Raw genomic sequence first — 25,072 nt, 5'->3', positions numbered from 1 at the left:
CAAAACGCGAGCACGTCCTGGATGGGCGTCACATAGGACTCGGTGGAAGTCTGAGCTCTTCAGGTAAGTTATTTCTGCTCAATACGACGGCATCCGATGGGCTTGCCGAACAGACCAATGAGCTCCCCTTGTGCTTACATACCTCCCAACTCGTAAGTTCCGGTTCGTGGTTCAGAAACCACAGTTGTGCCGTGCCCGCCAGGTAAAAGATGATTTTAGCTAGCATCAGAGTCGAGTCCCAACTGTTGCTAGTGCTCACCCGTTCGTGCAGTTGAAGCCAATCTTCGAAGTCGGTGTTGTAAGCGCCAGAAAAGTAACCTGGGTTACATGGTTGTGTGAAGACCACGTTCGCGTCTGATGGTTGAGGCATGGTTGGTGACCTGCTGGTAGCATTCTCCTCCCCACCTTACCCTGGCATTGTACACGCCGCCAAGGAGCGTCCGCTGCGTAGATCCGTCTTGAAACAAGATAAAACCCGCACCTTCATCAAATTCTTGCGGAGAGAAAAGACGCAGACAATATATCTACAGATATACATAACGGGCAGAAGACAGGCATACAAGATGGCGCCCGTGCTCACGCATTTCCGCGATCGTCGGCTTCGTCGGTCCTCTCATCAGCGTTCGCTGCTGCAGCGCCTCGTAGCAATATATATTGTACACTGACACTGGTGTTACAATGCGTCGCATGTAGGCATTCCGGGATTTCCGTGTCAGTCGGTTGCAGTGGTTTCAACACATGCAATGCAGGGTGTCCCCACTATCATGCATCAAGGTGTAAAGATATTCAAATGCCACGTAGCTGGACAGAACCAAGGTAATGTTTTTTTGGCGTCCAGTAGAGATATTCAGATAATTTTTCCATCGCGCCTAATAATATAATTTGACCTAATTAGTTATTCAACGTCTCATATTCTAATCAGATGAAATTTGTCAATGAGAAAATTGTACAGCAACATGAAAAACTCTCGATACAGCTTTTCGTTTCTCTATACGTGCTAGATAAAAGTGCTTGTCCGAGCGTGAAGGAAACCCGCGAATACACGCGGATGGCTTCGAGCGGCCTTTCGTGCGCACAATTTTGCGTGTATTTGCGGGCTTCTTTCACACTCTGGATGGATGGATGGATGCGAAACTTTAATAAGGTCCTGAGGTACGCGACTCAGCGCGCTGCGGGCCGCTCCCACGTTGGGACAGCCAGGCCTTGCCCGACCGCCGCATCGTGGGCCCTCTGGACAGCCCATAGTTGCACCCCGGCATTAGGGCTCTCGATAGCGGAGAGCCACTTGTCTTCATTGATTTCTTCTGTGCCTCGTAACGAGGGGCAACGCCAGAGCATATGATCTAGGCTAGCGATGTCATTGCAATGCCTGCAAGAACTAGTGGCATAGGTGTCGGGATAAATTTTGTGGAATAAAGCCGGGCTGGGATATGAGCCTGTTTGCAGTAATCGGAGGGTCAATGCCTGCGCTCTATTTAATTTCTTGTGTGGAAGGGGAAACTCTCTCCTGCCGAGATAAAAGTGCTGCGCAATTTCGTTATATGTGGTCGGTTGATCTCTATTCTCCACCGCTGCGGGCCGGCGTTGGAGTTCTCCATGGTCGCGGAAAGTGAGACCTCGCGCCTTGGAGTGGGCCAGCTCGTTGAGGTTTCTGGGGCCTCCCGTGATGGATCCCATGTGAGCGGGGAACCACGTGAGAGTGTGGGTGGTGATGGTTTTGCCGTCGAGGATGCGACAGGCTTCCTTACATACGGCGCCAACGCTGAAGGCGCGGATGGCTGCCCTGGAGTCGCTGAAGATATTGGCATGTCCGTCATCCAGGAGGGCCAAGGCAATGGCCACTTGCTCCGCCGCACGCGACGACGTGCTTCGTACCGAAGCCGCGTTAACGGTTGAACCCCTGTGGTTGATTGACACCACCGTGAAATTGTCGCTGTTGCCATACTGGGCCGCGTCAACGAAGCAGCTGCCGCCAGGGAGTTCTGTTGCGCGGCGTAGGAGCGCCACCGCTCTGGCCTTCCTTCTTTCTACGTTGCGCTGGGGATGCATATTGCGCGGGGCGGGCGATATGATGATGTTATCTTTCTGCTCTTTCGGTAGGCCTTGGTAGGCGTCTTCGACAGTGGCCGGGGGGACGCCCATCTCAGTTAGGAGTCGTCTGCCCGCCCTGGTGCCGGAGAGCCTGAGAATCTGTGCTTTTTCTTGTGCTTCTGCAATCTCTTCCAGGGTATTATGAATACCCAACTGCAGGAGTCGGTCGGTGCGTGTGTAGTTTGGTAGTCCGAGCGCGCTCTTGATCCCCCTCCTTATCATGGCATTTAGTTTGTCTCGCTCGGCCCTCTTCCAGACGTGCATGGCCGCTACGTACGTAAAATGGCACAACAAGAAAGCGTGGACTAGCCTTAACAGATTCTCTTCGCTCAGGCCTCTCCTTCTGTTAGTTACCCGCCTGATTAGACCGATGACGCTATCCGTCTTCTTTGCTAATTTGTGAATGGTGATGCTATTTGTGCCTGTCCCTTCGAGTGTCATTCCCAAGATTCGAATGGACGCGACTTTGGGAATGGGATCTCCGCAACTGGTGTAGAGATTAATGTCAATTTCAGGGGGGGGTTTCCAGTTCTGTGGCTTGCGGCCCTTTCTACTTGGGCTGTAGAGAAGGAGCTCCGATTTCTTAGAAACATTTTTATGAAGCACGTATTGGGCATCAGAAAGCTTTGTCGGGAGTTTTTCATGTTGCTCTACAATTTTCTCATTGACACTTGCTAGCTAATCATATGTGAGAAGTTCATAAAATAATTAACCCTTATTGTATTATTAGGCGGAATGAAAAAAAAAATCAGAGCATCTTGAAGCAACAGCAAAGAAGATTACCTTGGTTCTGTCTAGATAAGTGGCATTTGCATATCTTGAAATATTGCTATACAATAGTTCGGATATCATGTATAGGCGTCGGCTTGTTCATGTAGAACAATCGATATGCTTACTTTAGGGAAAGCAGTCGGCCAACGGCAGAGAGCACTTGCGATTAAAAAACGGTGTACTTTTGCTACCGAATTGACAGAACTTGCGAGATGTAATGGCTGCCGCCACCTATGAAACAGCCGCCGCAATATCCCCTTTTTTCTAGTATCGACAAATGATTTCTTGTCAATATTGCGGGCTTCTTTCTAAATCCTTCACGTTTCTTATTCAGTTGAGTTTCCCACACTATAGAGAAGATTTCGTGGCCCTGACGCCATTACTGTAGGTGAGTGTTGGTTTGTCTGCCTATAACTTTACCATAGCGCAAGAAACCCAACGACGAGTCTTTGACGCTCAGCATCGCGAAGCCCGCTTCACATCATCTGACTTGGCGCTGCGCTGAGTCTCACTACGGCACGTTGGCTTATCGGGCAAATATATTGTGCAGAAACCAAGGACGATGATTGGCAACGTAAGCGAGTAGCCAATCCTCACGGCAAGTTATTAGCCCGATGAAAATAATTAGGAATTAAGGGCGCATCTTTCTTGCCGTGAGCCTACTTAGAGCACGTTGGTTGCTTTATTGGTGAATTTTGGATGGAAAAGCGCCTTCACAAAGCGCGACCAAGCTGGAGTATAGGAGGTGCTGCCCATAGGCTGATTCGCCGTATTTTCGTATTCTTCAGCGGCGGGAGGCCCTACGTGGCACATGACGGCCTTGTTTCACTACAGGCACTACGCACAATTACAGAGTATCTTCGTGATAACATTGATTGAGGCGAGGAAACCCGCCATTATTTTCGTTACAGGAGAGAGTCTTCAGAATAGCCATTGTACGGCGGAAAGTGTAACTCCAATTGTATGAGCTCGTAAGACGTATCTTCAAGTGAACCCAGGCTCAACTCTGGTGACATGACAGTACTGTATTTGGCGCGTACAAAATCAGCTGCTTCATACTGTAATTAGGAAAGGTACAAAAATTTTTTCTTCTCGGAAGTCCCCCTCCCAGGTCTCTTCGTGAGCGAGGTGCGCTTTTTTCACCATTTCGTTTAAAAGCACGAAAAGTTTAAATCTTTGACGTCGAGAATAATCAATAAGGTGTACTGGCACAGTGTGCAGTTCCTCATTGCCTTTTCCTGCATTTGTTACTAATTAGAATCCTGCACCACTTTTAATTGAATAAACCAAACTTGTCACGCTCTGAAGTTGTACCCGTAATAAGTTTCAATGAAGCAAAACAAATAAACCAATTTTGTTATAACGAGAGCAAACTGTGTGCCTTACTCTTGCATGTGGAACTTAGTTCCTAAAGCTTTTTCTTGTTTTTGTTGTTTTGCGCAGGCTTTACGGGTTGCAAATTTCCCGCTCCGACATGCTCTTTGTTGTGAACACCCTTGCTTCGCTTCTCGCATGCCTGGCTTCTCGCGGGACATAAAGCCGCCTGAACAGCTGAAGTTGGACAGCTGAAATCAAAACACAAGGCTCGTGCGCCTGTAACGATAGATATTTTTTTATATTCATTTACGTTTGTTATGATAGTCTCCTGAGAAGCCGAGCTCGTATTTATCAAACAAGCACAAGATCTTTTGCTTTTGTAAGTATTGATATTTTTGTGTTAACGTTATTTGTTTTAATTAAGCTGGTCTCCAGATGAGTCTGGGGATGACTCTAACCAGAATACAAGTTTTATGGTTCGCAATTTTAAATATTTTTATGTAAAGTTTATTTAGGTTAATTATGCTAGTCTCTTTAATATCCCCACGTTAAATGATTCAAAGCAGCATACATGTGTAGTTCTTTGCAATTCTTGACAACATTTTATATGAATTTTCGTTATAGTTGTAAAAAAGATGGTGTATCTTTGATATTTTATTTTGATGTATGTTGATGCCAAACAACCCATCTTTTTTTCCGAAAATGTTCCGTGATGCAACGATTTCAACGTTGTTTGATAGGCGAAAGTCGGCATAATGAGAAATTTTTCTAAAAATTTTTTTTCGCACCTAATTCTTGGTCACTTCAACCGATATCAACCTCTGTTTTTGAGCATCACAGATGTGGTTGCAAATCTTTTCACATTTTTGCTGAAACTCAAAACTTTTTCTCCCCGTTTAATTTCTTCACAAAATTGTTTGGCATTCTGTGAAAATTGATTCTTGCCCAGCTGACCCAGAAGACACCGATCAGCGTTTTTTCTTATTTGTCAGAGACAATGCATAATCCAGACCTTTAGATATTGTTTATGGAAACACATTGAAAAGCTGTGAGTGCCAAGATAGCCAATTCTTCAAATACTTTAGTACTATGAGTGTCTCTGGCCGTGCGAAGTGCGAGTATGTTTGCAAAGTTCCAGTTTCTTTTCTCTGAAACCAAGGAAATCCAGAGGCATAAGATAAATGTAGAATGATAGCCTGTTTTTTTTTACCTCTAACTACTGCGATTTTATACAAAAACTTAGTAGCATGCTACAAGACTAAGTTATCATTGTATAGCCGAAAAATATTTGAACCCTTGGAGGATGAGCCGATTGCCTAAAAGATACTGTAAAGTTCAGTTTTTTACATTAATATTTGTGTTCAGGGTAAAAATGAAGCTTGGGTCGCCGGTGTAAAACTATATGCAATAAATAATTATAAAGCCAACTTCTCTGCTATGCATGTGGAAACTTAGCAAAAGGAATTTTTAAGAGCGAAAACGTTTTTGGAACGTTCGTATGGGGATCGCGCATACCACAAATATGTGAAACCTTGTCGTCCAGTAAGGAGAGATTTCTGATAAATTTAGCCACAAAATGTAATCAACAAACTGCGGCTTCCTTTATTTCTTATTTATACGAAGAAGACAAGCGACGTCAAGCGCTGCAGCTGCGGAAGAAATGTTTTTTAACATCAACGCAAAAAGTGGTAGCCAAGCACCTCTGAACAACATCAGACTGAACAGGACGTGTGTGACTTCTATGGCCGAGCATGTTCACTCTGTCGAACAGCGGTAACACGCAACAGCGCGCCAGTTTGTTCACGCTCATGTCGTGAGGCATCTCTTTTAAAATGCTTTGTGTGGTCGATATCAGCGCCCTTTCTGGATTTACTGGCTGCGTAGGAGCAAATGCTTGTTTTTGTAAACTGCATGAAACATCTCTTTTAACACTGCAGGACTTTGACAGCCATTGATATTCGCTGTGCAGTGGCTGTGTGGTTTACCGGCACGCACCAAGCACGGGCCGCTTTGCACGAGACACAAAACGCGGGCCACAACGCCGCTTCCCTGTCAGACGCGTTGCAGACGATGTCACCTTTGTCGCCAGCAGTCCTGGCGGGCAAGCTTGTTCGCAGTTCGGCGAAAAGCACTTGCTTACACAAAAATAAAGAAAAATATGTTTCCCGTGTAACAAAATCATTCAATTTTTAATATTTGCACAAGCATAGCAGACATATATAGCTATCTGATGGCTCGAAGCATATATTTTAACGCCAACCAACAAATCTACTTTTCTGGCCTTCAACACGGAGCCTTTTGCAAAAACTTGGAACCTGACGTTTTTTTTTTTCTTGTTTTTTTTTACAGCTGGTCGGCTGAACCTCGAATGCTCGAAATATTTTTCTGCTATAATTTGTCAACCGGGGTACCATTCTATTCTTAATTTCTGTCTTCAGAGTCTTTCTGCGTTCCGGGAAAAGAAAATGAAAGACATTGCAATTTTAATCATTTTTGCCTTTGCCAAAAGCACTCGAAGTATTCGCATACTTTAAAATGGCCTCTTTCAGCAGTCACATCACTTGACCGTCTTTCGATACACACCATTTGAACAATTGGATCATAAAATAAAAAATTCATTGTTTCCTTTTAGCTCAGCTGGTCAGAAAAATGTATCTGCCGGGAAAATGCTAGAAAACGTTTGTCAAATCTAAATAAATGTGTGGAACGAGTTGTGAACGCCACCGAAAGTGTAGAAATTTTACACCTATATCTACAGTGTTCGAAAAAAAATACACTGGTCGATTTCGCGTGGATAACCCACCTGCAAGTAAATCTGTTCCATTGGCAGCACGTTTCGGTTCAACAGAAATTGTAATTTGCACAGATTGGCAAGTTCGGTTTATTTTGCTGTTCAAGTACATGAGTAAGAAATCAATTGTATAAGTTAGCTTGAAATTAGGTGCAGCGAAAACTCTCCCATAATGGCAGTGATGTGATTTTCATGTATGCATGAAACCGGTTCCTTAGTGAATTATTTCATTCGTTTTTGTGGCTCTGAACAAAATCGATATGAAACTGACATGAGAAATAGTTTTTTAGTCTTCCAGCAGGTCACCAATGGCCATTGGTTTTCAAATAGGTTACTGAACTATTCAAAATGAATCAGCCGCTTGATATTGAATGACTTTCTGAGGTTGCTTCAACAATGCCATAATGTGCTTTCAATTGTCATTTGTTGACTTTGGCGAATGACATTTCAATTACTTTCGAAAACAACTTTTAGGGAATTTAACCGATTGGGGCTGCATTGACCGTGTTCGTGGTCTCGCAAGGAGCGGCTGCACTAACTTGAAACAAATAGCAAGCGAAGCACTCTTCAAGCACCTTGCACGCCTATCATGCTCCATTGCAAATATCTGGTTCCTCTACCTCAAATTTCACTGGCTGCCAGTTTCTAATATTTCTCATGCCTATTTTTTGCGCATGCTACTAAATATGTGCATGTTTGTATTCATAGGCAACCTGTGCTTTTTTTTTAACTGGAGTGAACGCACGCGGGCCTGTATTCATGACGCCCTACGTTTACTTTTGGAGGTTACTTAAAATATGCTTCGCTCTTACAGAGAAAAATGTATGAATTGAGCGTTAGGTGTTTGCAGTCGCAGTTCTTATGAAGGCCGGGCCGCAAGCTAAACGTAGAAACTGAATGTTTGCTTATGCATTTCTACGTGCGACTGCACGTCTTTCAACTGATGTATATGCGATGCTAGTCGCATTAACATCGACATTCATCGCTAGATGAGTAATGCGTTATCTTTTTTGGAGCCGAATATCAACAGGCGCGTTACTCGCTTGCTCAACTTTTGTAACATTCTTCCCACACACTCCACATAAACTCTGTCCAGTTTCCAGACGTTAAACACAAGAATTAATTTACCTCTCTAGGTTACTGCCGACAGTGCTATGTCAGCTGTCCGCATGCCGTGTACCTTATCAAGTGCGCATACACGCATACATGATACCCGCATGCACACCCGCGCGAAGTACACACTGCACACAGGTACATACACCACGCAACCACATAAAGACCTCTGTCACCACACACACACACACAAACACACACACACACACACACACACACACACACGCACGCACGCACGCACGCACGCACGCACGCACGCACGCACGCACGCACGCACGCACGCACACACACACACACACACACACACACACAAACAAACAGCGCGCGCACACAGTATACATACTCCCGTATCCTCACATAAACAGAAATAATCGCACGCATACAACCACGCATCACATACATGCGAACCATGAAACACGCATACATACGCAAACACATGCATGCAGACAGGCCCCCCATATAAAAAACAAGCAAATCACAAATACACAAAAACATGTGCGCACACGCATACATGTTACACAGAGAGACACACACACGTGCATACCTATAAACACGTGCACCTGCGCGCACTCACGAACGCGCACACACGGAGAGAGATTGCATCAGCGTAAACACCCCATTCGGAAACTGGTGCTTCGTGCCGCCGTAGGCATTTTGTCCTCGCTTCGTGGTTTTTCTGAGCTAGAATTGTTGACATTTATGGATAATGAATTTGCCGAAACACACGCCTAATAAATACAGCTCTGATTGACCGCAGTCATCTATGGAAGCGAATACGTGCTTTCTTTACAGAAATTGGATATTGCTTAGCATTGCAGTTGACGCCAAATAAAATTTCAAGAAGATGATCAATTTCGGCTAGATGGTGATGCATATTTGATTACTGTGAAGTGCGACAGATGGAAGAAAAAAATGCGAGACAGACGCGACAAGCAGCTTTACATTACATTTACTAAAAAAATAAGGAATTAAGGATATAGGTTCGTGCTGCAACGCGTAAAGTTAGTCGAATGTAATGCAGGCATTTATTCAGACTTCCGCTTAGCTCCACTTTACCAGAACGGAGCCAGCGTATTGCCAGAGCCAGGCTCCACTTTACCAAACTATTTGTGGTTACTCACATCAACAAGAGTCCATGCGAAGAGAGATAATATGGCTTCAATCAGTTTTCTGCCCTGGAAACCAAAACAAAAAAATAGAAGCTTTTCATCACGTAAACTTGGGAGGACCATACAACCCAAACAAAGTACATGGTCGTTATAGCGTTTTTTGTGTATGTCACAAAGGCCTAACGATCAAAGGAAATTGGGTATATTTGGAAAACTTAGCCCACTCAATAAGATTGTGACGCGAACACTGTTTACGCATGTTATCACCGTTTTCACCGCCCAACCACTGTAACTAAATTATCGAATGGAGCAAAACGTCCCTGCACGTCTCCGAAATTTTCACAATTTTTTCACTGATATAATAGTGTAAGGTCCTTATCTAATATATGTGAGGGCTCTACGCGAATGACGGCGCATATTCTTGAACACATGGGACCACGAGTTTTTACACTGGAATCAACGACGACTCATGCATAAAAGCTGGCGCATTTGACCCATAGCTCACTTTTCCACAAGCGAAAAAATGTGATTTACACTATCGTTGTGCTTGAATGTTATCTTTTTGTGCTATTTCGGGTGAAATGGGCATTTAAATTATTGATTCGCGCATCTGGTAGTTCTATCCTTCCCAGTCACTACAACGTGGTAACGTGTGGAGGGGCTTCACCACTGCGTACCGGACAGACCTTGAAAGCCAAAGCCTTGAAGGCAACGCCGCGGTCAAGGACCAATAAGCAGACCGCTGTCTACAAGTTCTGTCACCGTAGCACGCACCACCAGCCGAAAACACAGCCAAGTTTGTAGCAAAGACAACAGCGGTGGAGACAGCTCCAGTGTCCGCATCAACGATGGTGCCTTGACCACGAAGGGATGCGCCTCACATCTGCGAAGCTTCGTCGGACGACCCGAAACGGGCCTAATGGCCTTCCGACGGTTCTCAATTCAGAGAGGGAAACTGTGAAGACAAGCCGGACCACATCTAGTTTACATTGCAAGATGCCTTCAGGACTCAGAGAATACCGTCAAGACTAACGACATGGAACATGAGTTCAGTTTCCAGCAGTGGCCTTAGCATCCTGTGCTGCGCCGCAGGTCTGAGCGCCATTTTGGTCAGTTCATGCTGACTATCGGCTGAGGGCCAGGTGTTAATTCCAAAGGAGATGAAGGAATTGATCACCATATCCGGCACAAGGAAGGCCAATCCTTGTTATGGTGGTAGGATTGTCTTTATTGAAGTTTAGTCGGCCCTCCTAATTTGGTGACATCATGAATAATATAGCTCCACATGAAACATGCATCGTCCTACCTTGTAACCGAGCGAACGAACACAGTGAAAGGTGAGAGTGAACGCAGCATGCAGCAGGGGATGGTAAAAAGCGGTGAAAGCAAAGAGGTGCGAGCTCAAAAGCGGAGAGGAGGATACAGAGGAACCATGCGGCGAAAAGCGGAGAAGAGTATAGAAAATGTATGAGAAGAAAAGCGCAGTGCCCCGTCGATGGCTACGAGATGGCGTTCTCTGGAAGATTTGTCGGTGGCGGCTTCTGTGAATGCCACCCACTCGTCACCGGCGCGCTGGCCCCAGGTGCTGGCTCTCGCGATCTCCAGATTAGCAGGGCAGTCGCGCCAGACGTCGCTCCCATCACAACATGCTGCACGAGAACGATTGTCCGCGCCAGCCATTATATCGCGAAATGAAAGCACGTGTAGAGATGTGCAGAGATTTCGCATTAGGCAGTATGGTAAACGGCGGTGATATGTTTTCTAAGTTTCACTAGCTAAGCCTGAAAATGTGGAGGGCTGAAGAGTGGTACACTATTTGTCGAGCGAGGAGAGGCAAGCTAACTCTCTCTCTCTCTCTCTCTCTCTCTCTCTATATATATATATATATATATATATATATATATACAGGGAGAGAGAAATAGCGAGTATGAGTGATCGAAGCCAGAGACCGCCCGAAATGTCGCAAAAAAAAAACATTTGTTCCTGTTCCTTTTGTGTGCTACTGCAATTAGTGGGTCATGCAGAAACTGTATATATAGAAATAGAGAGTGTAGTGGCGGATTGGGAAGTGATCTTCGCACTACGCATCGTCACTTGGGATCACTCTGCCGCCGCTACCTTTCTGGCAGTGATGACACGCCAACAAAAGAAGTTGCACTACTGTACAGCTGCATATAATTTGGCCATTTTGCCTCTGGCGTAAGTGTTCATTTGTCCTTCGCTTTACCATAAAGCCACACACGGAGGGCTCCTGCCATGGTGAGTGGAGCGAGCCGGTATACAGGTGGCAAGGGGCAAGGTAGATGTCGCTTCAGTGGCCGCAGACCAATAAACAATGACGTGTTCTTTCGTTTAATGTGTTAATGAAATGTTCATTTATCGCAATATACTCATTGAAGTCTATGCGGAAGCTCACTTTAATTACTGGGTGGGGCAAAGTAAGAACCGTCCCAGATGGCACGTGCTGTAAAGATTGCCTCCCTTGCGGATTGCCCGATTGCCTACCCGATGGATTAAAGCTGAAAAATGCGTCAGTGAAAGTTACCTATGCGATTCGTGGACTTGGTTCTCAATCGCGAATTGTAAACCATTACAGTCTAGCGCTGCCAATATTTTCCGAATCTTGTCACTGAAGTGAGACAACAAAGTCACTAATATTCTCCCTTTAACAGTGAAGTGCATTAAGAGTGTAGATGTTCTGAAACACCGTAATAATACGCTAATGCGAAAGAAATCATTCACCTAGGCGTTTCATGTTGGTCTATTGCTCGTGCAGCTGAAGGGAAACAATGAATTTACCTGCAGGCTATATAGAAGGCTTGGTTTTACAAAAAGTATAGGGTGGGCGAATATACGAAGTTTGGGATACGTATTGCGGTATTTTCGAATGTGAAAAACTAACCAAATATTTCGAAGCAACCGACTGTTAACATAGGGTTACTGTTCTCCGCCTTCCAAAAAAAAAAAATTATCGCAAATTATCCTTATCGGAAGTAGAACAAGCACAAAGTTTTCAAGGAATGCCGAAATAAAATCGCTAATGCAAGTTTTGTTTTCGGTTTTGCGGAGAAACTGTGGCGCTTGTTTACGCTCCGTGGGCTACATCTTGTGTACATACATAAATACCCGAAAATACATGAACGTGGGAACTGTCGTCGCCATAACATAATCGGTAGTGCAGGTCGCGCGTAATGCGGAGCTTGTCAGTCCGGATCTAACCGTTAGCAAGCTTTCTTTCCTCTATTACCTGTAGCTTCTCATTCTAAATCTTCAATTGAAAACTACAAATAACTTCCCTTGTCCCTTCCTTTACTTTTCTTTATCATCTGTTGCTTTCATATGATTCTGACTAGCAAAATGTGCGGCCGTTCTTACATAAATAGTGCCTGCCAATTAGTCTTTCTAGCATAGTTTCATCTTTTACATTATAACCAGTGATGTTTTGCATGTAAGAGACCCTTTATGGCGTCTAGGGCATAGAAACAGCTAACAAGCTTTTTCGTTTCCTGTTTCATAACTTCTGGTATTTTCTCAACAAATACTTTTTTTGCGTTTCTGAAAAGTCGGTCATACTGCACTCGGTCATTCTTGGAAAGTCTTGTGCCACCAGACTCTGAAGGTGTCAAGAGGCTATTCGTGCAGTTATTTTCATGGTGGTTGTAGTTATTTTGTAGGTAACACAATCATGATTGCCAGTGGTAGTTTACGGTCTATTTAGCACAATCGTGTTCCGAATTACACACAAATGAATGTTCCTGCTGTATATATGGGCATCTTAGTTTTTGTGTTCGAGTGAATATTTGATAGTATTCGTAATCAAAAAAGTCAGTATACGATCGCCTTCCTTTTTTATTTACATAACGGTTTATGACAGCTTAAATTATCCATTACCTTCAGATTGGAAGCTTACAAATAAAGCACGATTCAAAATAACACAAGCAACGTAGTTTTATAGCATGAAAATGAACTTAGTCCACCTATTGGTCCCATATTGTATGTGTGTCTTGACGTTCGTGGTAGCATAGATATAGTCTCGGGAACGTGCTTAACCACAGGTTGTTAACACGGCGATGCCAGTTGCCCGAGCTTTCTGCAGGTCAAATACCACATTTTCGCCCTTGATGTGCTTTAAAGCTGCCATGAAATACTGATTGCTCCGAAAGCCCTGAAATATGGAAGCGATTTGTTCAGTCACGCATGAACGAGCTCAGTCATTCCGGTATTTGCGCCTTTTTTAGGCAGTTGATTTGTCTCATTCCCTGCTGGGTTCTAAATATGAATACAAAATTTATTCCATTTGGTATTGGCAAATTAGCTGTCTGACGCACTTGCGTATCAGATGGCGATACCAGTCGGATGGATTTTGTGACACAGCTGAACCCGCACAGTGTAAAGGCCTTTTAATCAGTTTTGTAAATAATATAGAACCTTCAATATTGTAAAGAACTTATACTGGCAATGGATTTCCTACGGGAGTACGGCGCCGTGATTAACATCCGTGACAGAAGCGTTACATTCGCCACGAGTTCGGATAATGTAACCCATGAGAAGCCACATCAACCTCGCTTCCGTATTGCCGCGGACGACGTCATACTTTTGCCGCGGAGTTGCTCTCTCGTACAGTGCGCTGTGACAGCCTGCAAAGTGGAACTGGAGTAGCTGAACACATCAGTGCGCTAGCACTGAATTGCGGTGTGTCCATTGCCAGAGAACTTATCAATGTAATCGACGGAAGCGCCGAACTCTTGCTGACAAATTTTAGTAGGGAGCGCCGACACATCGTTAGAGGCACTGCTGTCGCCTATTTCGACGAAGTGACAGAAATACAAGACTGCCACTTAGCGCAGGAGTCAGCCTCTACAATCCACACAGCCGCACCTATTGTAGACGTTAAGCCGACGTTATCGGCCGTTGAGCGGAACCGTCTGCTTGAGCTCATCAAGCAGTACCAGGGCTGTTTCTCCTCTGCGTCAAGAGTTGGACAAACGCCACTCACCAAACACCGCATCATTACTGATGTCGACGCCAGACCCATCCAACAAAACCCTTATCGTGTGGCCCCAAAGGAACGCGAAGCAATACAAAAACAAGTGAAGACGATGCTAGAAGATGGCATTATTCGACCATCTAATAGTGCGTGGGCATCACCTGTAGTTTTAATGAAGAAGTTTTAGTGTAGTTTTAGTGAAGCGCTTCTGTGTCGACTATCGGAAGCTCAATCAGGTCACAAAGAAGGACGTTTATCCACTGCCACGTATTGATGATTCCTTGGATAGGTTGCGAAACTCGTGCTACTTTTCCTCAATGGACTTGAAAAGCGGTTATTGGCAGATCGAAGTGGATGAGAGAGACCGTGAGAAAACAGCCTTTGTGACGCCTGACGGACTTTATGAATTTCAGGTACTTACTTTCGGTTTGTGTTCGGCGCCAGCAACATTTCAGCGTCTAATGGACACTGTGCTCTCCGGACGCAAATGGCAAACATGCCTGGTGTACTTGGATGACGTGATTGTCTTTTCCGCAACGTTTGACGAACACTTACGAAGGCTGAAAACTGTTTTTGAAGCGATACGCTATGCCGGTCTTACTTTGAAGCCTGAGAAGTGCCATTTTGGTTTTCATGAGCTCCAGTTCCTCGGTCACGTCGTCAGTAGCCAAGGAGTCCGACCTGATCCGGATAAAATTGCCGCAGTCGCTAATTTCCCCGATTCCATCAGATAAAAAAGCCGTGCGACGTTTTCTGGGACTCTGTGCATATTACCGGCGATTTATTGCGAATTTCTCGCGTATCGCATGGCCGTTAACACAGCTCACCCGAGAAGATATGCCTTTTACTTGGGGCGAAGACCAGCAGCGGGCATTCCACGAGCTCCGGCAACGCATGCAATCGCCTCCCGTATTAGCACACTTCGATGAGGAAGCCCCGGCGATATTGCATACAGACGCTAGTAATGTCGGTCTAGGGGCGGTGCTAGTACAATGGCAGGACGACCGCGAAAAAGTGATTGCTTACGCCAGTAGGACACTATCCCGAGCCGAAGCTAACTACTCCACCACTGAAAAAGAATGCCTCGCAATGGTATGGCCAGTTCTGAAATTTCGTCCGTATTTGTATGGTCGGTCTTTCACCGTCGTTAGTGACCACCATTCCCTCTGCTGGCTCATTAATTTGAAAGATCCTTCCGGCCGGCTCGCACGCTGGAGTCTTCGACTCCAAGAGTTCGACTTTGTTGTTACATACAAGTCGGGAAAATGGTACGCAGACGCCGACTGCCTTTCTCGGTCTCCTGTTGAGCCGGCAGCACAAGACGATGACGACATGGTTTTTCTGGGACTCGTGGATACTGCTGATCTTTCACGCCAGCAACGGGATGACATTGAATTGCTGCATTGCTGAATTGCTGAATTGCTGAATTCAGCACTCAGTAAGGATGACGAGGGTGACGACGAAGGTTGAACCGGCGATTAAGAGTCGGGCCGTGTTTCCCAACAGGTGTCATCAACTGACCTCCGGCGGTTCTTATGTTGGGCCCGTGCCATGGTGTCTTCACCTTCCTCAGTTTGTCAGCGACCTGTAAGCTAAGGATTGAAAAATGGGAGCCAGTGTCAACCAGAGCGGCTATTTCGTGGCCGTCAATGCAAACGATGAGCTCGGCGCTGACGATGTCAGTTGCGTCTTTCGTACTTCTATTTGTCGTGTTCGTCGTTGTGCTGGGCGTCTTTTTCGTCAATGTAGACTTCACGTCGTCGTTCGTCGATAACGGGGGATGTGGAGCAGTTAGAGTATTGGCAACCTCACCCCCGGAGGTCGCTGCGGCTAGTTTCCCCGTCCAGGGCTAGGCGATCTGCCCCTAGTGACGTCAGCAAAACTGCGACGAGTCGGCGAATTGTAGCGCGCCGGAGATGGAGAAGGAGAACGTGGTCGGGGCGTCGTCGTATTAGGTGGCTGACTGTTCACAGGAGCGTCGTTGTAAGCGCGTCGACCGTCGTACGGAGAATAAGCATAGTTGGCAGGAAAGCATGGGTGTTGAGCGGCGCGATAGTTGTTCCATTTGCGGCAAACTCTATAGACGTGCCCAGCTTCACCACAATGGTAGCACACTGGTCGACGGTCGACGGTGCGCCACAAATCGGTTTAACGACGCTGGTAGTTCGGCTCTCCATGGAGCCAAGGAGTGGCGTGAGCATGTCGAAAATACGGCATTGTTTGTGCTGGCATGATCGGCGGGGTCGGTAGAGTCAACGAGGGTGACGATGTCGGCTCTATTTGTGGCGTAGGTGGTGTTGTAGTTATGGGAGTCAACGGCGTTGAAGTTTCGTTGAGTGGACGGCGAACAGCTTCCGCATAAGTGAGGCGCCGCGGAACGTTGCCACAGTCTGGCGCTGAAAAAGCTTGCCGCACTTCCTCCCGGACTACATCAGCAACAAAAGATAACGCTGGCGTCGGTTCCGTAGGCGCTACCACAAAGCCGAGCTGCCGAAGCTCTTCTGCACCACTTCTCGGACAACTTCAAGCGGAGACATGTCGCTACTCGCAGCCAGTACGGAAGTGTTCGCCGTCGAGTTGCCCATGTCATGTTGGCGGTATCGTTGATGCAGGGCCCGTTCAATGGCTGTAGCCTCTTTTGTGAACTGTGCCACTGTTGTCGGTGGATTTCTCACAAGGCCGGCAAACAGTTGCTCCTTCACTCCTCGCAGGAGATATCGCAGCTTTCTTTCCTCTGGCATGTCTGGGTCTGCCCTGCGGAAAAGACGGGCCATGTCTTCCGAGAACATAGCAACACTCTCATTGGGCTTTTGAACGCGGATTTCAAGGAGACGCTGCGCGTTTTCCCTCCTGTCGATGCTTGAAATGTATCCAGCAGCTGTGCGCGGAAGTCGTCCCACGTGGCAAAGCTCCTCTCCCGGTATACGTACCACGCACGAGCATTGTCCTTCAAATAGAAATAGACACTCGAGAATTTGTGCGCCGAGCTGGCCTTATGGTTATACTGGGCGACGGGCTCGAACTGGTCTAGCCAATCTTGGACGTCTTCAAAGGCAACACCATGAAAGCCCTCTAGGACCATAGGATTCTCTAGTGTTACTTGCGATGGAGCTGCGGTGGCCATGTTATTTGTAGGAGGCAAACGATTTCTCGAAGTTTCTTGCAGGTGACTGGACTCGGGCGCTAAGCCTAGCAGGCGACGACTGAAGCGGTGGACCGGTGTTTCGATGCGCGATGGTGATTCCGGGCTCGATCGTCGGCTCCGCGAAGGGGTGCCAAGCATGAAGAATACCCCGCACCTCCACCAGTGTAACGACGTGGGATTGACGAGTATGCGTAGCAGCACCGCCAAGAAACGCACTTTATCAGTCGTCCAAGGGAACAACAACAACGTCTTCTTCGTTTCCCCCGCTTCACCTAAATACCCGCGCTACTCCAGCATCGTCCCCACTGGCGCATACCCGCTGAATTATAGTTCTGCCAAATATAGTTGTGTCAATATTTTATGCACAGTATGAAAGCTATAAAGAGGAATGTGTTGTGGAAAAAAAACACAGCTGGGTTCCAGCACGATATTCGTGAAGTGGTTGCCCAGCCTGTGGCGCATCGCTTGACGGCCTCGAATGTGTATGCAAGAGCTTCGTGTGAAAAATCATGTTAGTTTATGTGTTGACATGTCGCCCGTTCGTATATTAATTTCTTACATACGGTAAGGGTTCGCCACGATACTGGTAGAATGATCACTGCAGAAATTAACAGAGCGACGTGGACGCAATTGTTTCGTGTAATTGACTTCACAGCTGCAGGTTGATTTTTTTGGTTGTACTAGATGCCCCCAAACGGGTGTTGTTTCAGAGTTAAACCTTGCTCACACCGGCAATGTCGATCACGATGGAGCCCGCTGAGGTCACGTGCACAATCACTTTCGATCGCGATCGAACGTCGATCCGAATCGAGCCGGTCGTGGTGTGCATGCCGTGATCGAACAAACCGATTTCGCTCCGAGACCAATGAAAGCAGCATCTAGTTCAGTATGTTAGAAAACGAGATACAACCAAAAGACACAGACCCGAAAAAATAACCGTTTAAAAGGTCATTTCAACCAATTGTGCAAAATAAATCATGGTTCATGTATGTAAAATATTGGATATTCCCGTCTGTATATTGGCACCATGCTTGTAGTTCTGAGCTTGGAATGATCAGTATTGGCGGACGTGTCTTGTCTTTACCTAAACTAAAAAAAAGCTAAAAGTGGTTTTTCTGAAATAGTATTGCGCAACTACTTTTACTGCCTATTAGGTACGTTTATTATTTGCTTCGGACTTACTCAGTTACACTCACCTCCAACAATAAGGCTCAATTACGATCCAAAGTGCCCCTGTGACTGGGGCATAACTTTGGCTGTAATTCAAGCGTTTTATAGATGAAAGCCCCGTTTCAAGCTTTCAAACGTCATAGGAGAGCAAAGCACGCTTAGTAATTCAATGAATAATAATTACTGGAACTCTATGCCTATATTTACCAACCAAAACGTTCAGTTTATATCAGACTGTACCTATCGTGTAATTTTAGTTCTTTCATAAAACCGCGGACATCTCCAAGATAAAAAATCAACATTCGTTGATTGTTCTTTTAGAGCGCAGCTCTTTGGCGTCCGTTCCTGGGTTTCGCGTCGTCGTCGGCGTTGTCGTCGGCCTCGTAACCAGCTCCACCCCCCTTTCATCCCCCCAGCTCTAGCAGCGCCCGACTGATACCGCTGGACGCCGCTGACGCCGCTAGAGAGTCAAGATAACGTGACTGCATAGAACACCGTCGCCGCCATGCAGAAAGAGGAGGAAAGGGTCCCCCCCCCCCTGTTCTTGTGTGGCGGATAGGGTGCTCTTCAGTTGCCGACGCGCCGGTTATTTCACGTAGGCCCCGGCACGTCGACGAATACGTGACCACCTTCCCACGGCTAGACCTGGTTCTTAGCGCTGCGGAAGCGAGGGTATCATATTGTTTGTGTCGGCATCGGCGGCGTTGTCCCTGAAACCAACTCCGCAGCTGGGGTTGACTCACTATCGGCGTCAGCGGCATCAGTCAGTCGCTGCTATCTCTTCCCTCCTCCCTTTATCGTGTTGTCCGCTTGCTGCGCGCGCTTCTGCCCCCATCGTTTGCCGCTGGGTGTACACGCCGCCCCCCTCCCCCCTCTTCCTGCGAGTCTCCGGTTGTCAAAGCGCCGGCTCGAACTTAATTCCTTTCTTCGCTCCTCCTCCAATGCAACCCCTGTGCGGTGGAAATCAGAGAGCCAGATCGGTGGCGGCGGATCTGTATATGTGCACCGCCCGAGCCGAAATTACCGCTGCCGTTCGCCCTGTGCGGTGGCAATCAGAGAGCCAGATCGGTGGCGGCGGATCTGTATATGTGCACCGCCCGAGGAATACGTGTGAAAAATAAAAAAAAATTCTGTGATAGCGCATACATGTGTTGCTCGATTTCTTTGCCTCAATCTATCGAAAAGGTGAAACAGCTTATTTGCTGCGCTCAAATTTCGCATTAGGAAGTAACGTAATCGTCGGTAATTTTTTCTTTACCAAAGTACATGCAAACGTTTCTCTCTTGTTTCAGTTGTGTACCAATACGAGGTCATGGCAATCGTCCGATATGGGAAGCAAGCACAAAAATGGCCTCGGGCACGGGCAGTCTTGGTGCATTAGCGGCGCGTGCGTTTCATAACACCTGCGTTTAACATTGCCTAATGTCACCATGACAATTTTTGCATCCTACCGCAGCATATGTTTTTCATCTAAATCTCCACATTGTACAGAATAAATGTTGCGCGTGCCGCGACAGCATACATGGTACAGCAAACGGCGCTTGTCAGACGCTGCCAGCTACGCTTTCGCGGCGGAGTCATGCTACTTGTTTTTGCGTCCAAGGCCAGAGATTTCAAAAGAGTTCGGCGCGCCGGTGGCGCCAGCTGATTCCGGTTGTACAAACTGGCTCCTGAAAAACCTCTGTTTACGCACTGGTTATCAGTGCGGCGCAGCACTAATGTGGCTGAGACATCAGGCGGCATCCTGTGCATTCGAGGAATCTTGGTCGGGACTCCATCCACCCTACGTATTCCCTGTTTTCAAAAGTGCATGGACGGGCCTAATGACCTACTTTGCCCCCCCCCCCCCCTCCCGTTAGATACGCCAATGAGGCTGAGCGAGCATTCAGACGAAGGCGTTCGAACAAAGAAGCCTTATGTTCTACATGTACCTCAGAGCATCATTGTTACACAAAGACGTAATGATGCCGGCGTTACAGAGCGTAAAAAGTACATTCTTTTGATACACCATGTGAAGTGCCAAGTTTTCGTCGTAATGATAGAGATCGTATCAAATAGTGTCGGCAAGTTTCCTTTTGACGCAGCCATACCCTAGAAGACGCTCTGGATCTGCACCAGAAGATACATCCACCTTATGCTGATCGCAAACAGGACGGAAGCGCAAGCGCAAGCAGCGACTACCTGTGCGAGACTATGAGAACAGTAGAACAGGAGCCGCAGGGGCTGTTCCCTAACTCATACCTTAAGGTAGTTTGGTCGCTGACATTGTCAAACAACTTCAGCTATCAGATATAATTTTCATGCTAGAGCCTGAATCGTGATGATGACCTATGCCACCATCACCCGTCACACCACGCGCTTCCCCACCATGCCCATGCCAGCACCCCGCAATGTAGAAATTCTTTCGCCAGGAACCACAGCCTGCCGCAGCCCCCTCGCCGGTAACCACGCGTAAGTTCTTTACCACTGTGCACCCTCTACCACTGTGCGCTATGTTATCACATCAGAAAAATGGGCCACATCTACCACCACTGACACTGCCGCAAGATTGAAATACAAGGCTTTGTCTTAAGGGAGCCACGTCAAAAGAAAGCGAACACCCGCATGACATTTCTGACTACATTGCAGTAACTCGGTACACAACTAGACAAACTTCCCGTTGGCAGCCGCAACACAACTACTTCTCGCAATGCTGCGGGTCATACAGTGGCCAAACCCGCGGCTGGACCATTAGCCCTTCATACTTTGCAGCCAATAACCGCAACCGATGGAGATGCAGTTGCGGTTTCTTGATACGGCGATCCTCCAATCATCAAATCAAATCAAATTCGCCTTATCCCAACATCACAAGCCTTAAACTACAGATGTAGAGCGCCGTACTAAAGCTACTACAAAAACTAAAACCCAGAACTAAAAACTATTTGTACCGAGAACTAAAAACTCAGTGTACTAAAACCCAGAAAACGGCTTGACGAGCCGATATATCGAAGATACTCATCCGCCAATGATGGCGCCACAAGAACCGTCCAGACGACGCAATGTGAGATTCCGATATCCAGACAAAGCTTAAAAAAATTAAATTACAGGGCTTTACATTCCAAAACCACTTTCTGAGTCAGCGAAAGCGAACCAATCGCAGACGCCGGCACGACCCTCTTCATCTGGTTATCGGCTTGGCTTTCAGTGCAGTGGCTCAGCCCTGCCGAATCCCTCTCCACTTCAGCGTGCACCCCGCCTCTTGTCAGCCAATTAGATAAGCCACGCCGCTCTGTGTAGGCTATGTTATTCGTTCTTGAAGAAAACAAAAGTGACTTCCTATGACCGAGGAGGGCGTTTGATCGGTCTTTTCAGACAACCCTGTGGGTGACTGCCCGGTGCTTGCGTAGGCGCTTACTCAAATGTGACGTCAGGAGATTAGAATGAAAGCATATTGGAATAGTTTTACGTTATAGTGCCCCTGTTGTGCCAGGTCAGGATAAATAACCAACTTCGAAAACACGCAGGCCACTAAGCCGTTGTTTAGTGAAGGTGGCTTTATTTCCTTGATAAAACTGAATAAGATGAGCCACGTAGGTTGGAGTGATTATTAGAAACTTAGTGCGAGCAGACTCCACAAGAAAGCTGTGAAACCAATGGCAAATGAGCACAATCTCGATATTTCTGAATTTTACGTCGCAAGCTCTTTCACTGAGTATAGGTTTGTATGCAGAAAAAAATGTGCGGTCTTACGTGCCAAAACTACTTTCTGATTAAGAGGCATGCCCTAGTAGAAGACTCCGGAAATTACGACCACCTGGGGTTCTTTACCATGCAGCTAAATCTAAGTACACGGGCGTTTTCGCATTTCGACCCCATCGAAATGCGGTATGTAGAAAAATAACACTAAGCATCCAGCACAGTTAATGGCACATATTTGCACATCGAAAGTTCGTTGATTCAGTGCCTTTTGGAATTGCAAAATCTTCGCCGGTAAGAACATTTTGACTATTCTTTCTCTGCTGACATGGATATATGTTTGTTCTAAACGGACTGATGTTTGGAACCAACTCTATTAGCAACAGGTCCCGTGGAAATGGTGGTGAATAGTTCTTGTATGATCAAAATGAGCTCTACCTTCCGGACCAGAGATGAGCCAAACATTCAGCGTGGTTTTATGCTTTGCTGTCATTGAAATTATTTATGATAATATTCGGCTTGCCATTGGCAAGATTTCTAGTGGGTTAGAGTGACATAAAAACTGACGAAACTATCAGCTGAAAAGGGGGGTTTAGGGGCTGAAAACACAATATACGCAATGATAGATAGAATAGGGAATCAAAGGCGGAATAAAATTACCACTGTATTGTTTATAGTCACACAGTTGACGCTCATGTGGTAAATATGCGCGTTCAGGAAGCAAGGAAGAAATTGCGTTTTGGCTAATGTTACAGTCTCTAAAGATCGCATACACGGAAGAAGACAGGGCAGCCAGAAAAACGTCCATACTTTCGAACTTAATGCTACCAACCTCGCCAGTCCAATCAACAGCTCAATGTTTCGACATTAATCCGAGTGTTCTTGGGAATATGCCATAACAACTAAAGCTTGTTGCTAAAATATATGTACTTTATTTTCATCTTAAAGCATTCCATATAATGTTTCAAGACGAGAATGAGAGACTATTATCGAACAAGTATAGCAAACGCTGCGCAAATTTTCCAGCCGTCCAAGTAAGCGTGGGCATTTCCTTTCGTAAAAATGAAAAAGAAAGATGCAGCCCAGCGACTGTTTATAATATTGTCGTTTTAACAAATCATGAAACAGAACGTGTATTACCTCCGTACAATTGACGACGCACTGATGTGCCTTTACAGTGGCAAGTAGTTTCATCGAAAATCTAGAGACAGCCTACTCGCCAACGAAACAGGACGAGACATAGAAAGATAACCCCTGTTTCATACAGCTATGCAGCCTATTTGACTTGAACATAATTTCATTCCTACTACCATCGGCACCCGTAACGTTCCAGCCCGTGATGGATACGGTGTAGGGAGGCTTTAAGTACGAGACTTGTCTCGTCGACTTGTATGACTACATTGTACGATTACATTCTACGATTACCTGAGGAGGTTTCGAGCTCTGCTTGATGCATTAAAGTTATCTGAGCTAACCCTGAAGCTGCAAATAATGAGTACAAAGACCTGCTCCTAGGTTCCAGGATCATGAAGTCTGGACTCTGTCCTGGCCCTCAGAAGACAACTGTCGTGACAAAGTTCCTCCAGCCTCTTGACAAAAAGACAGTGCGCAGGTTTTGGCCCTGTGAGCTTATAGGCGTTGTGAAAATGACCTCTCTGATCGCCATGCTTCTGGCGCGTTTAACAAGATCAGAAGTAATTTGAAATGATAAACGATGGAGGTCGAACCATTTCAAAAGCTGGAACAACGCCTGCAGTAGACACTGGTTCATACTTCCATAACAACGCCGATACCAAAGCGAACACCACCGACCGTAGAAAAAGCCTCACGTCGTGCTAGCCGAAGCCGCTACCTAAAGAGAAAACGAAATATTCTACTACGGAAGATGAGTGCCCTGCCAATGAATGTGGCTTTGGCAGAATTTTGGCTGTAGCCCTATGACAGGCTATACCACGCCATAAGCGACCATTGCAACTGGCGTTTGCTAGGGAACTTAAAGGGCCCTTCAGACAAGGAGCAACGGTGAAGCTTCAGGCTGCATTGTATTGTATTGTATGTTGTAATCTGTATTGAGCAACTGGACTTTGAGAAACCTTTGAGCAGGCTTTGACCAGCCAGCCAGCCAGCGAACAAGCGAACAGCACCTTTCTTGAAATAATAAACGTAGAAAACTTCGCCGAACAGCACAAAGCAGACACGAAAATTAAGTAGTGTTGTCGAGTACATGGAAAGAAATTGGCCTAAGTGTATTAAAGCGAAGGCTCTCTTAGTTTTTTGTAGGAAAACAGCGCCATTGGCAAGGATAACTTTACGCCATTCGTGCTATCAAGCCAGGAAGGGCTGGATGCCTACATGACGATCCGACAGCTGTGTACCTTGGTTTTTCTGCCACTGATGATGCAAGATAAGTACTACTGCTCACATCTTACCCCTAACATCGCTTATTGCATTAAGACATGCGGAGACTATCAGCGCGAGAAGATACCACTGACAAGGCCAACAGAATTACTGCAGCTTCTTAAACCACTTGCCGACCATGTCAACTAATAGGAATAAACTCTTCGGGTTATTTTCAATCATGCACTTGCATAAGTAAGTGGATCGTCAGAGCTAGCGCCCATATTTCCCATTTCGTCGTAATCTTAGGCGTGCTGGAAGGTAGTGAAATTCTTCGTTGGGAAAATTATGATGTGACAGAGCGCGTCTAGAAACCATAACGAGCTATAGGCGTTACCACGCAACTTACTAAGGTGACCTTGCAATACAACTAACATGTCACTGCTGTACAATCACCCAACAATCGCGGGAAAGCCATTGTATTGCGCTAGCCTGCCGCTTGCAGACCAATAGCATTAGGGAATACAGGAATAATGCCCTCCGCAACATGGTAGCAACAAAAGTCC

The 25,072-nt window shown here is 46.2% G+C and overlaps 1 protein-coding gene across 6 annotated transcripts in view; it reads right to left on the bottom strand.

Moving 5' to 3' along the window:
• The window catches only part of LOC135918142 (uncharacterized), a 295,422-nt gene that overhangs the window by 14,205 nt on the left and 256,145 nt on the right, over positions 1–25,072 (bottom strand). For 5 of the 6 annotated variants that reach the window (XM_070527127.1, XM_070527129.1, XM_070527128.1 and 2 more), the window contains one exon: positions 9,205–9,258. The exons of the other annotated variant lie outside the window; for it this stretch is intronic. In XM_070527127.1, coding sequence (XP_070383228.1) covers positions 9,205–9,258 — 54 coding nt within the window. The remainder of the gene's footprint in view (positions 1–9,204; positions 9,259–25,072) is intronic. 6 annotated transcript variants of the gene reach the window in all.

This window comes from Dermacentor albipictus, chromosome 10 (genome assembly GCF_038994185.2).
Source record: "Dermacentor albipictus isolate Rhodes 1998 colony chromosome 10, USDA_Dalb.pri_finalv2, whole genome shotgun sequence".
Taxonomy (NCBI): Eukaryota; Metazoa; Arthropoda; class Arachnida; order Ixodida; family Ixodidae; genus Dermacentor; species Dermacentor albipictus.
Note: the sequence above shows the minus strand (reverse complement) of the source record. Positions and strands in the feature narration are given on the sequence as shown.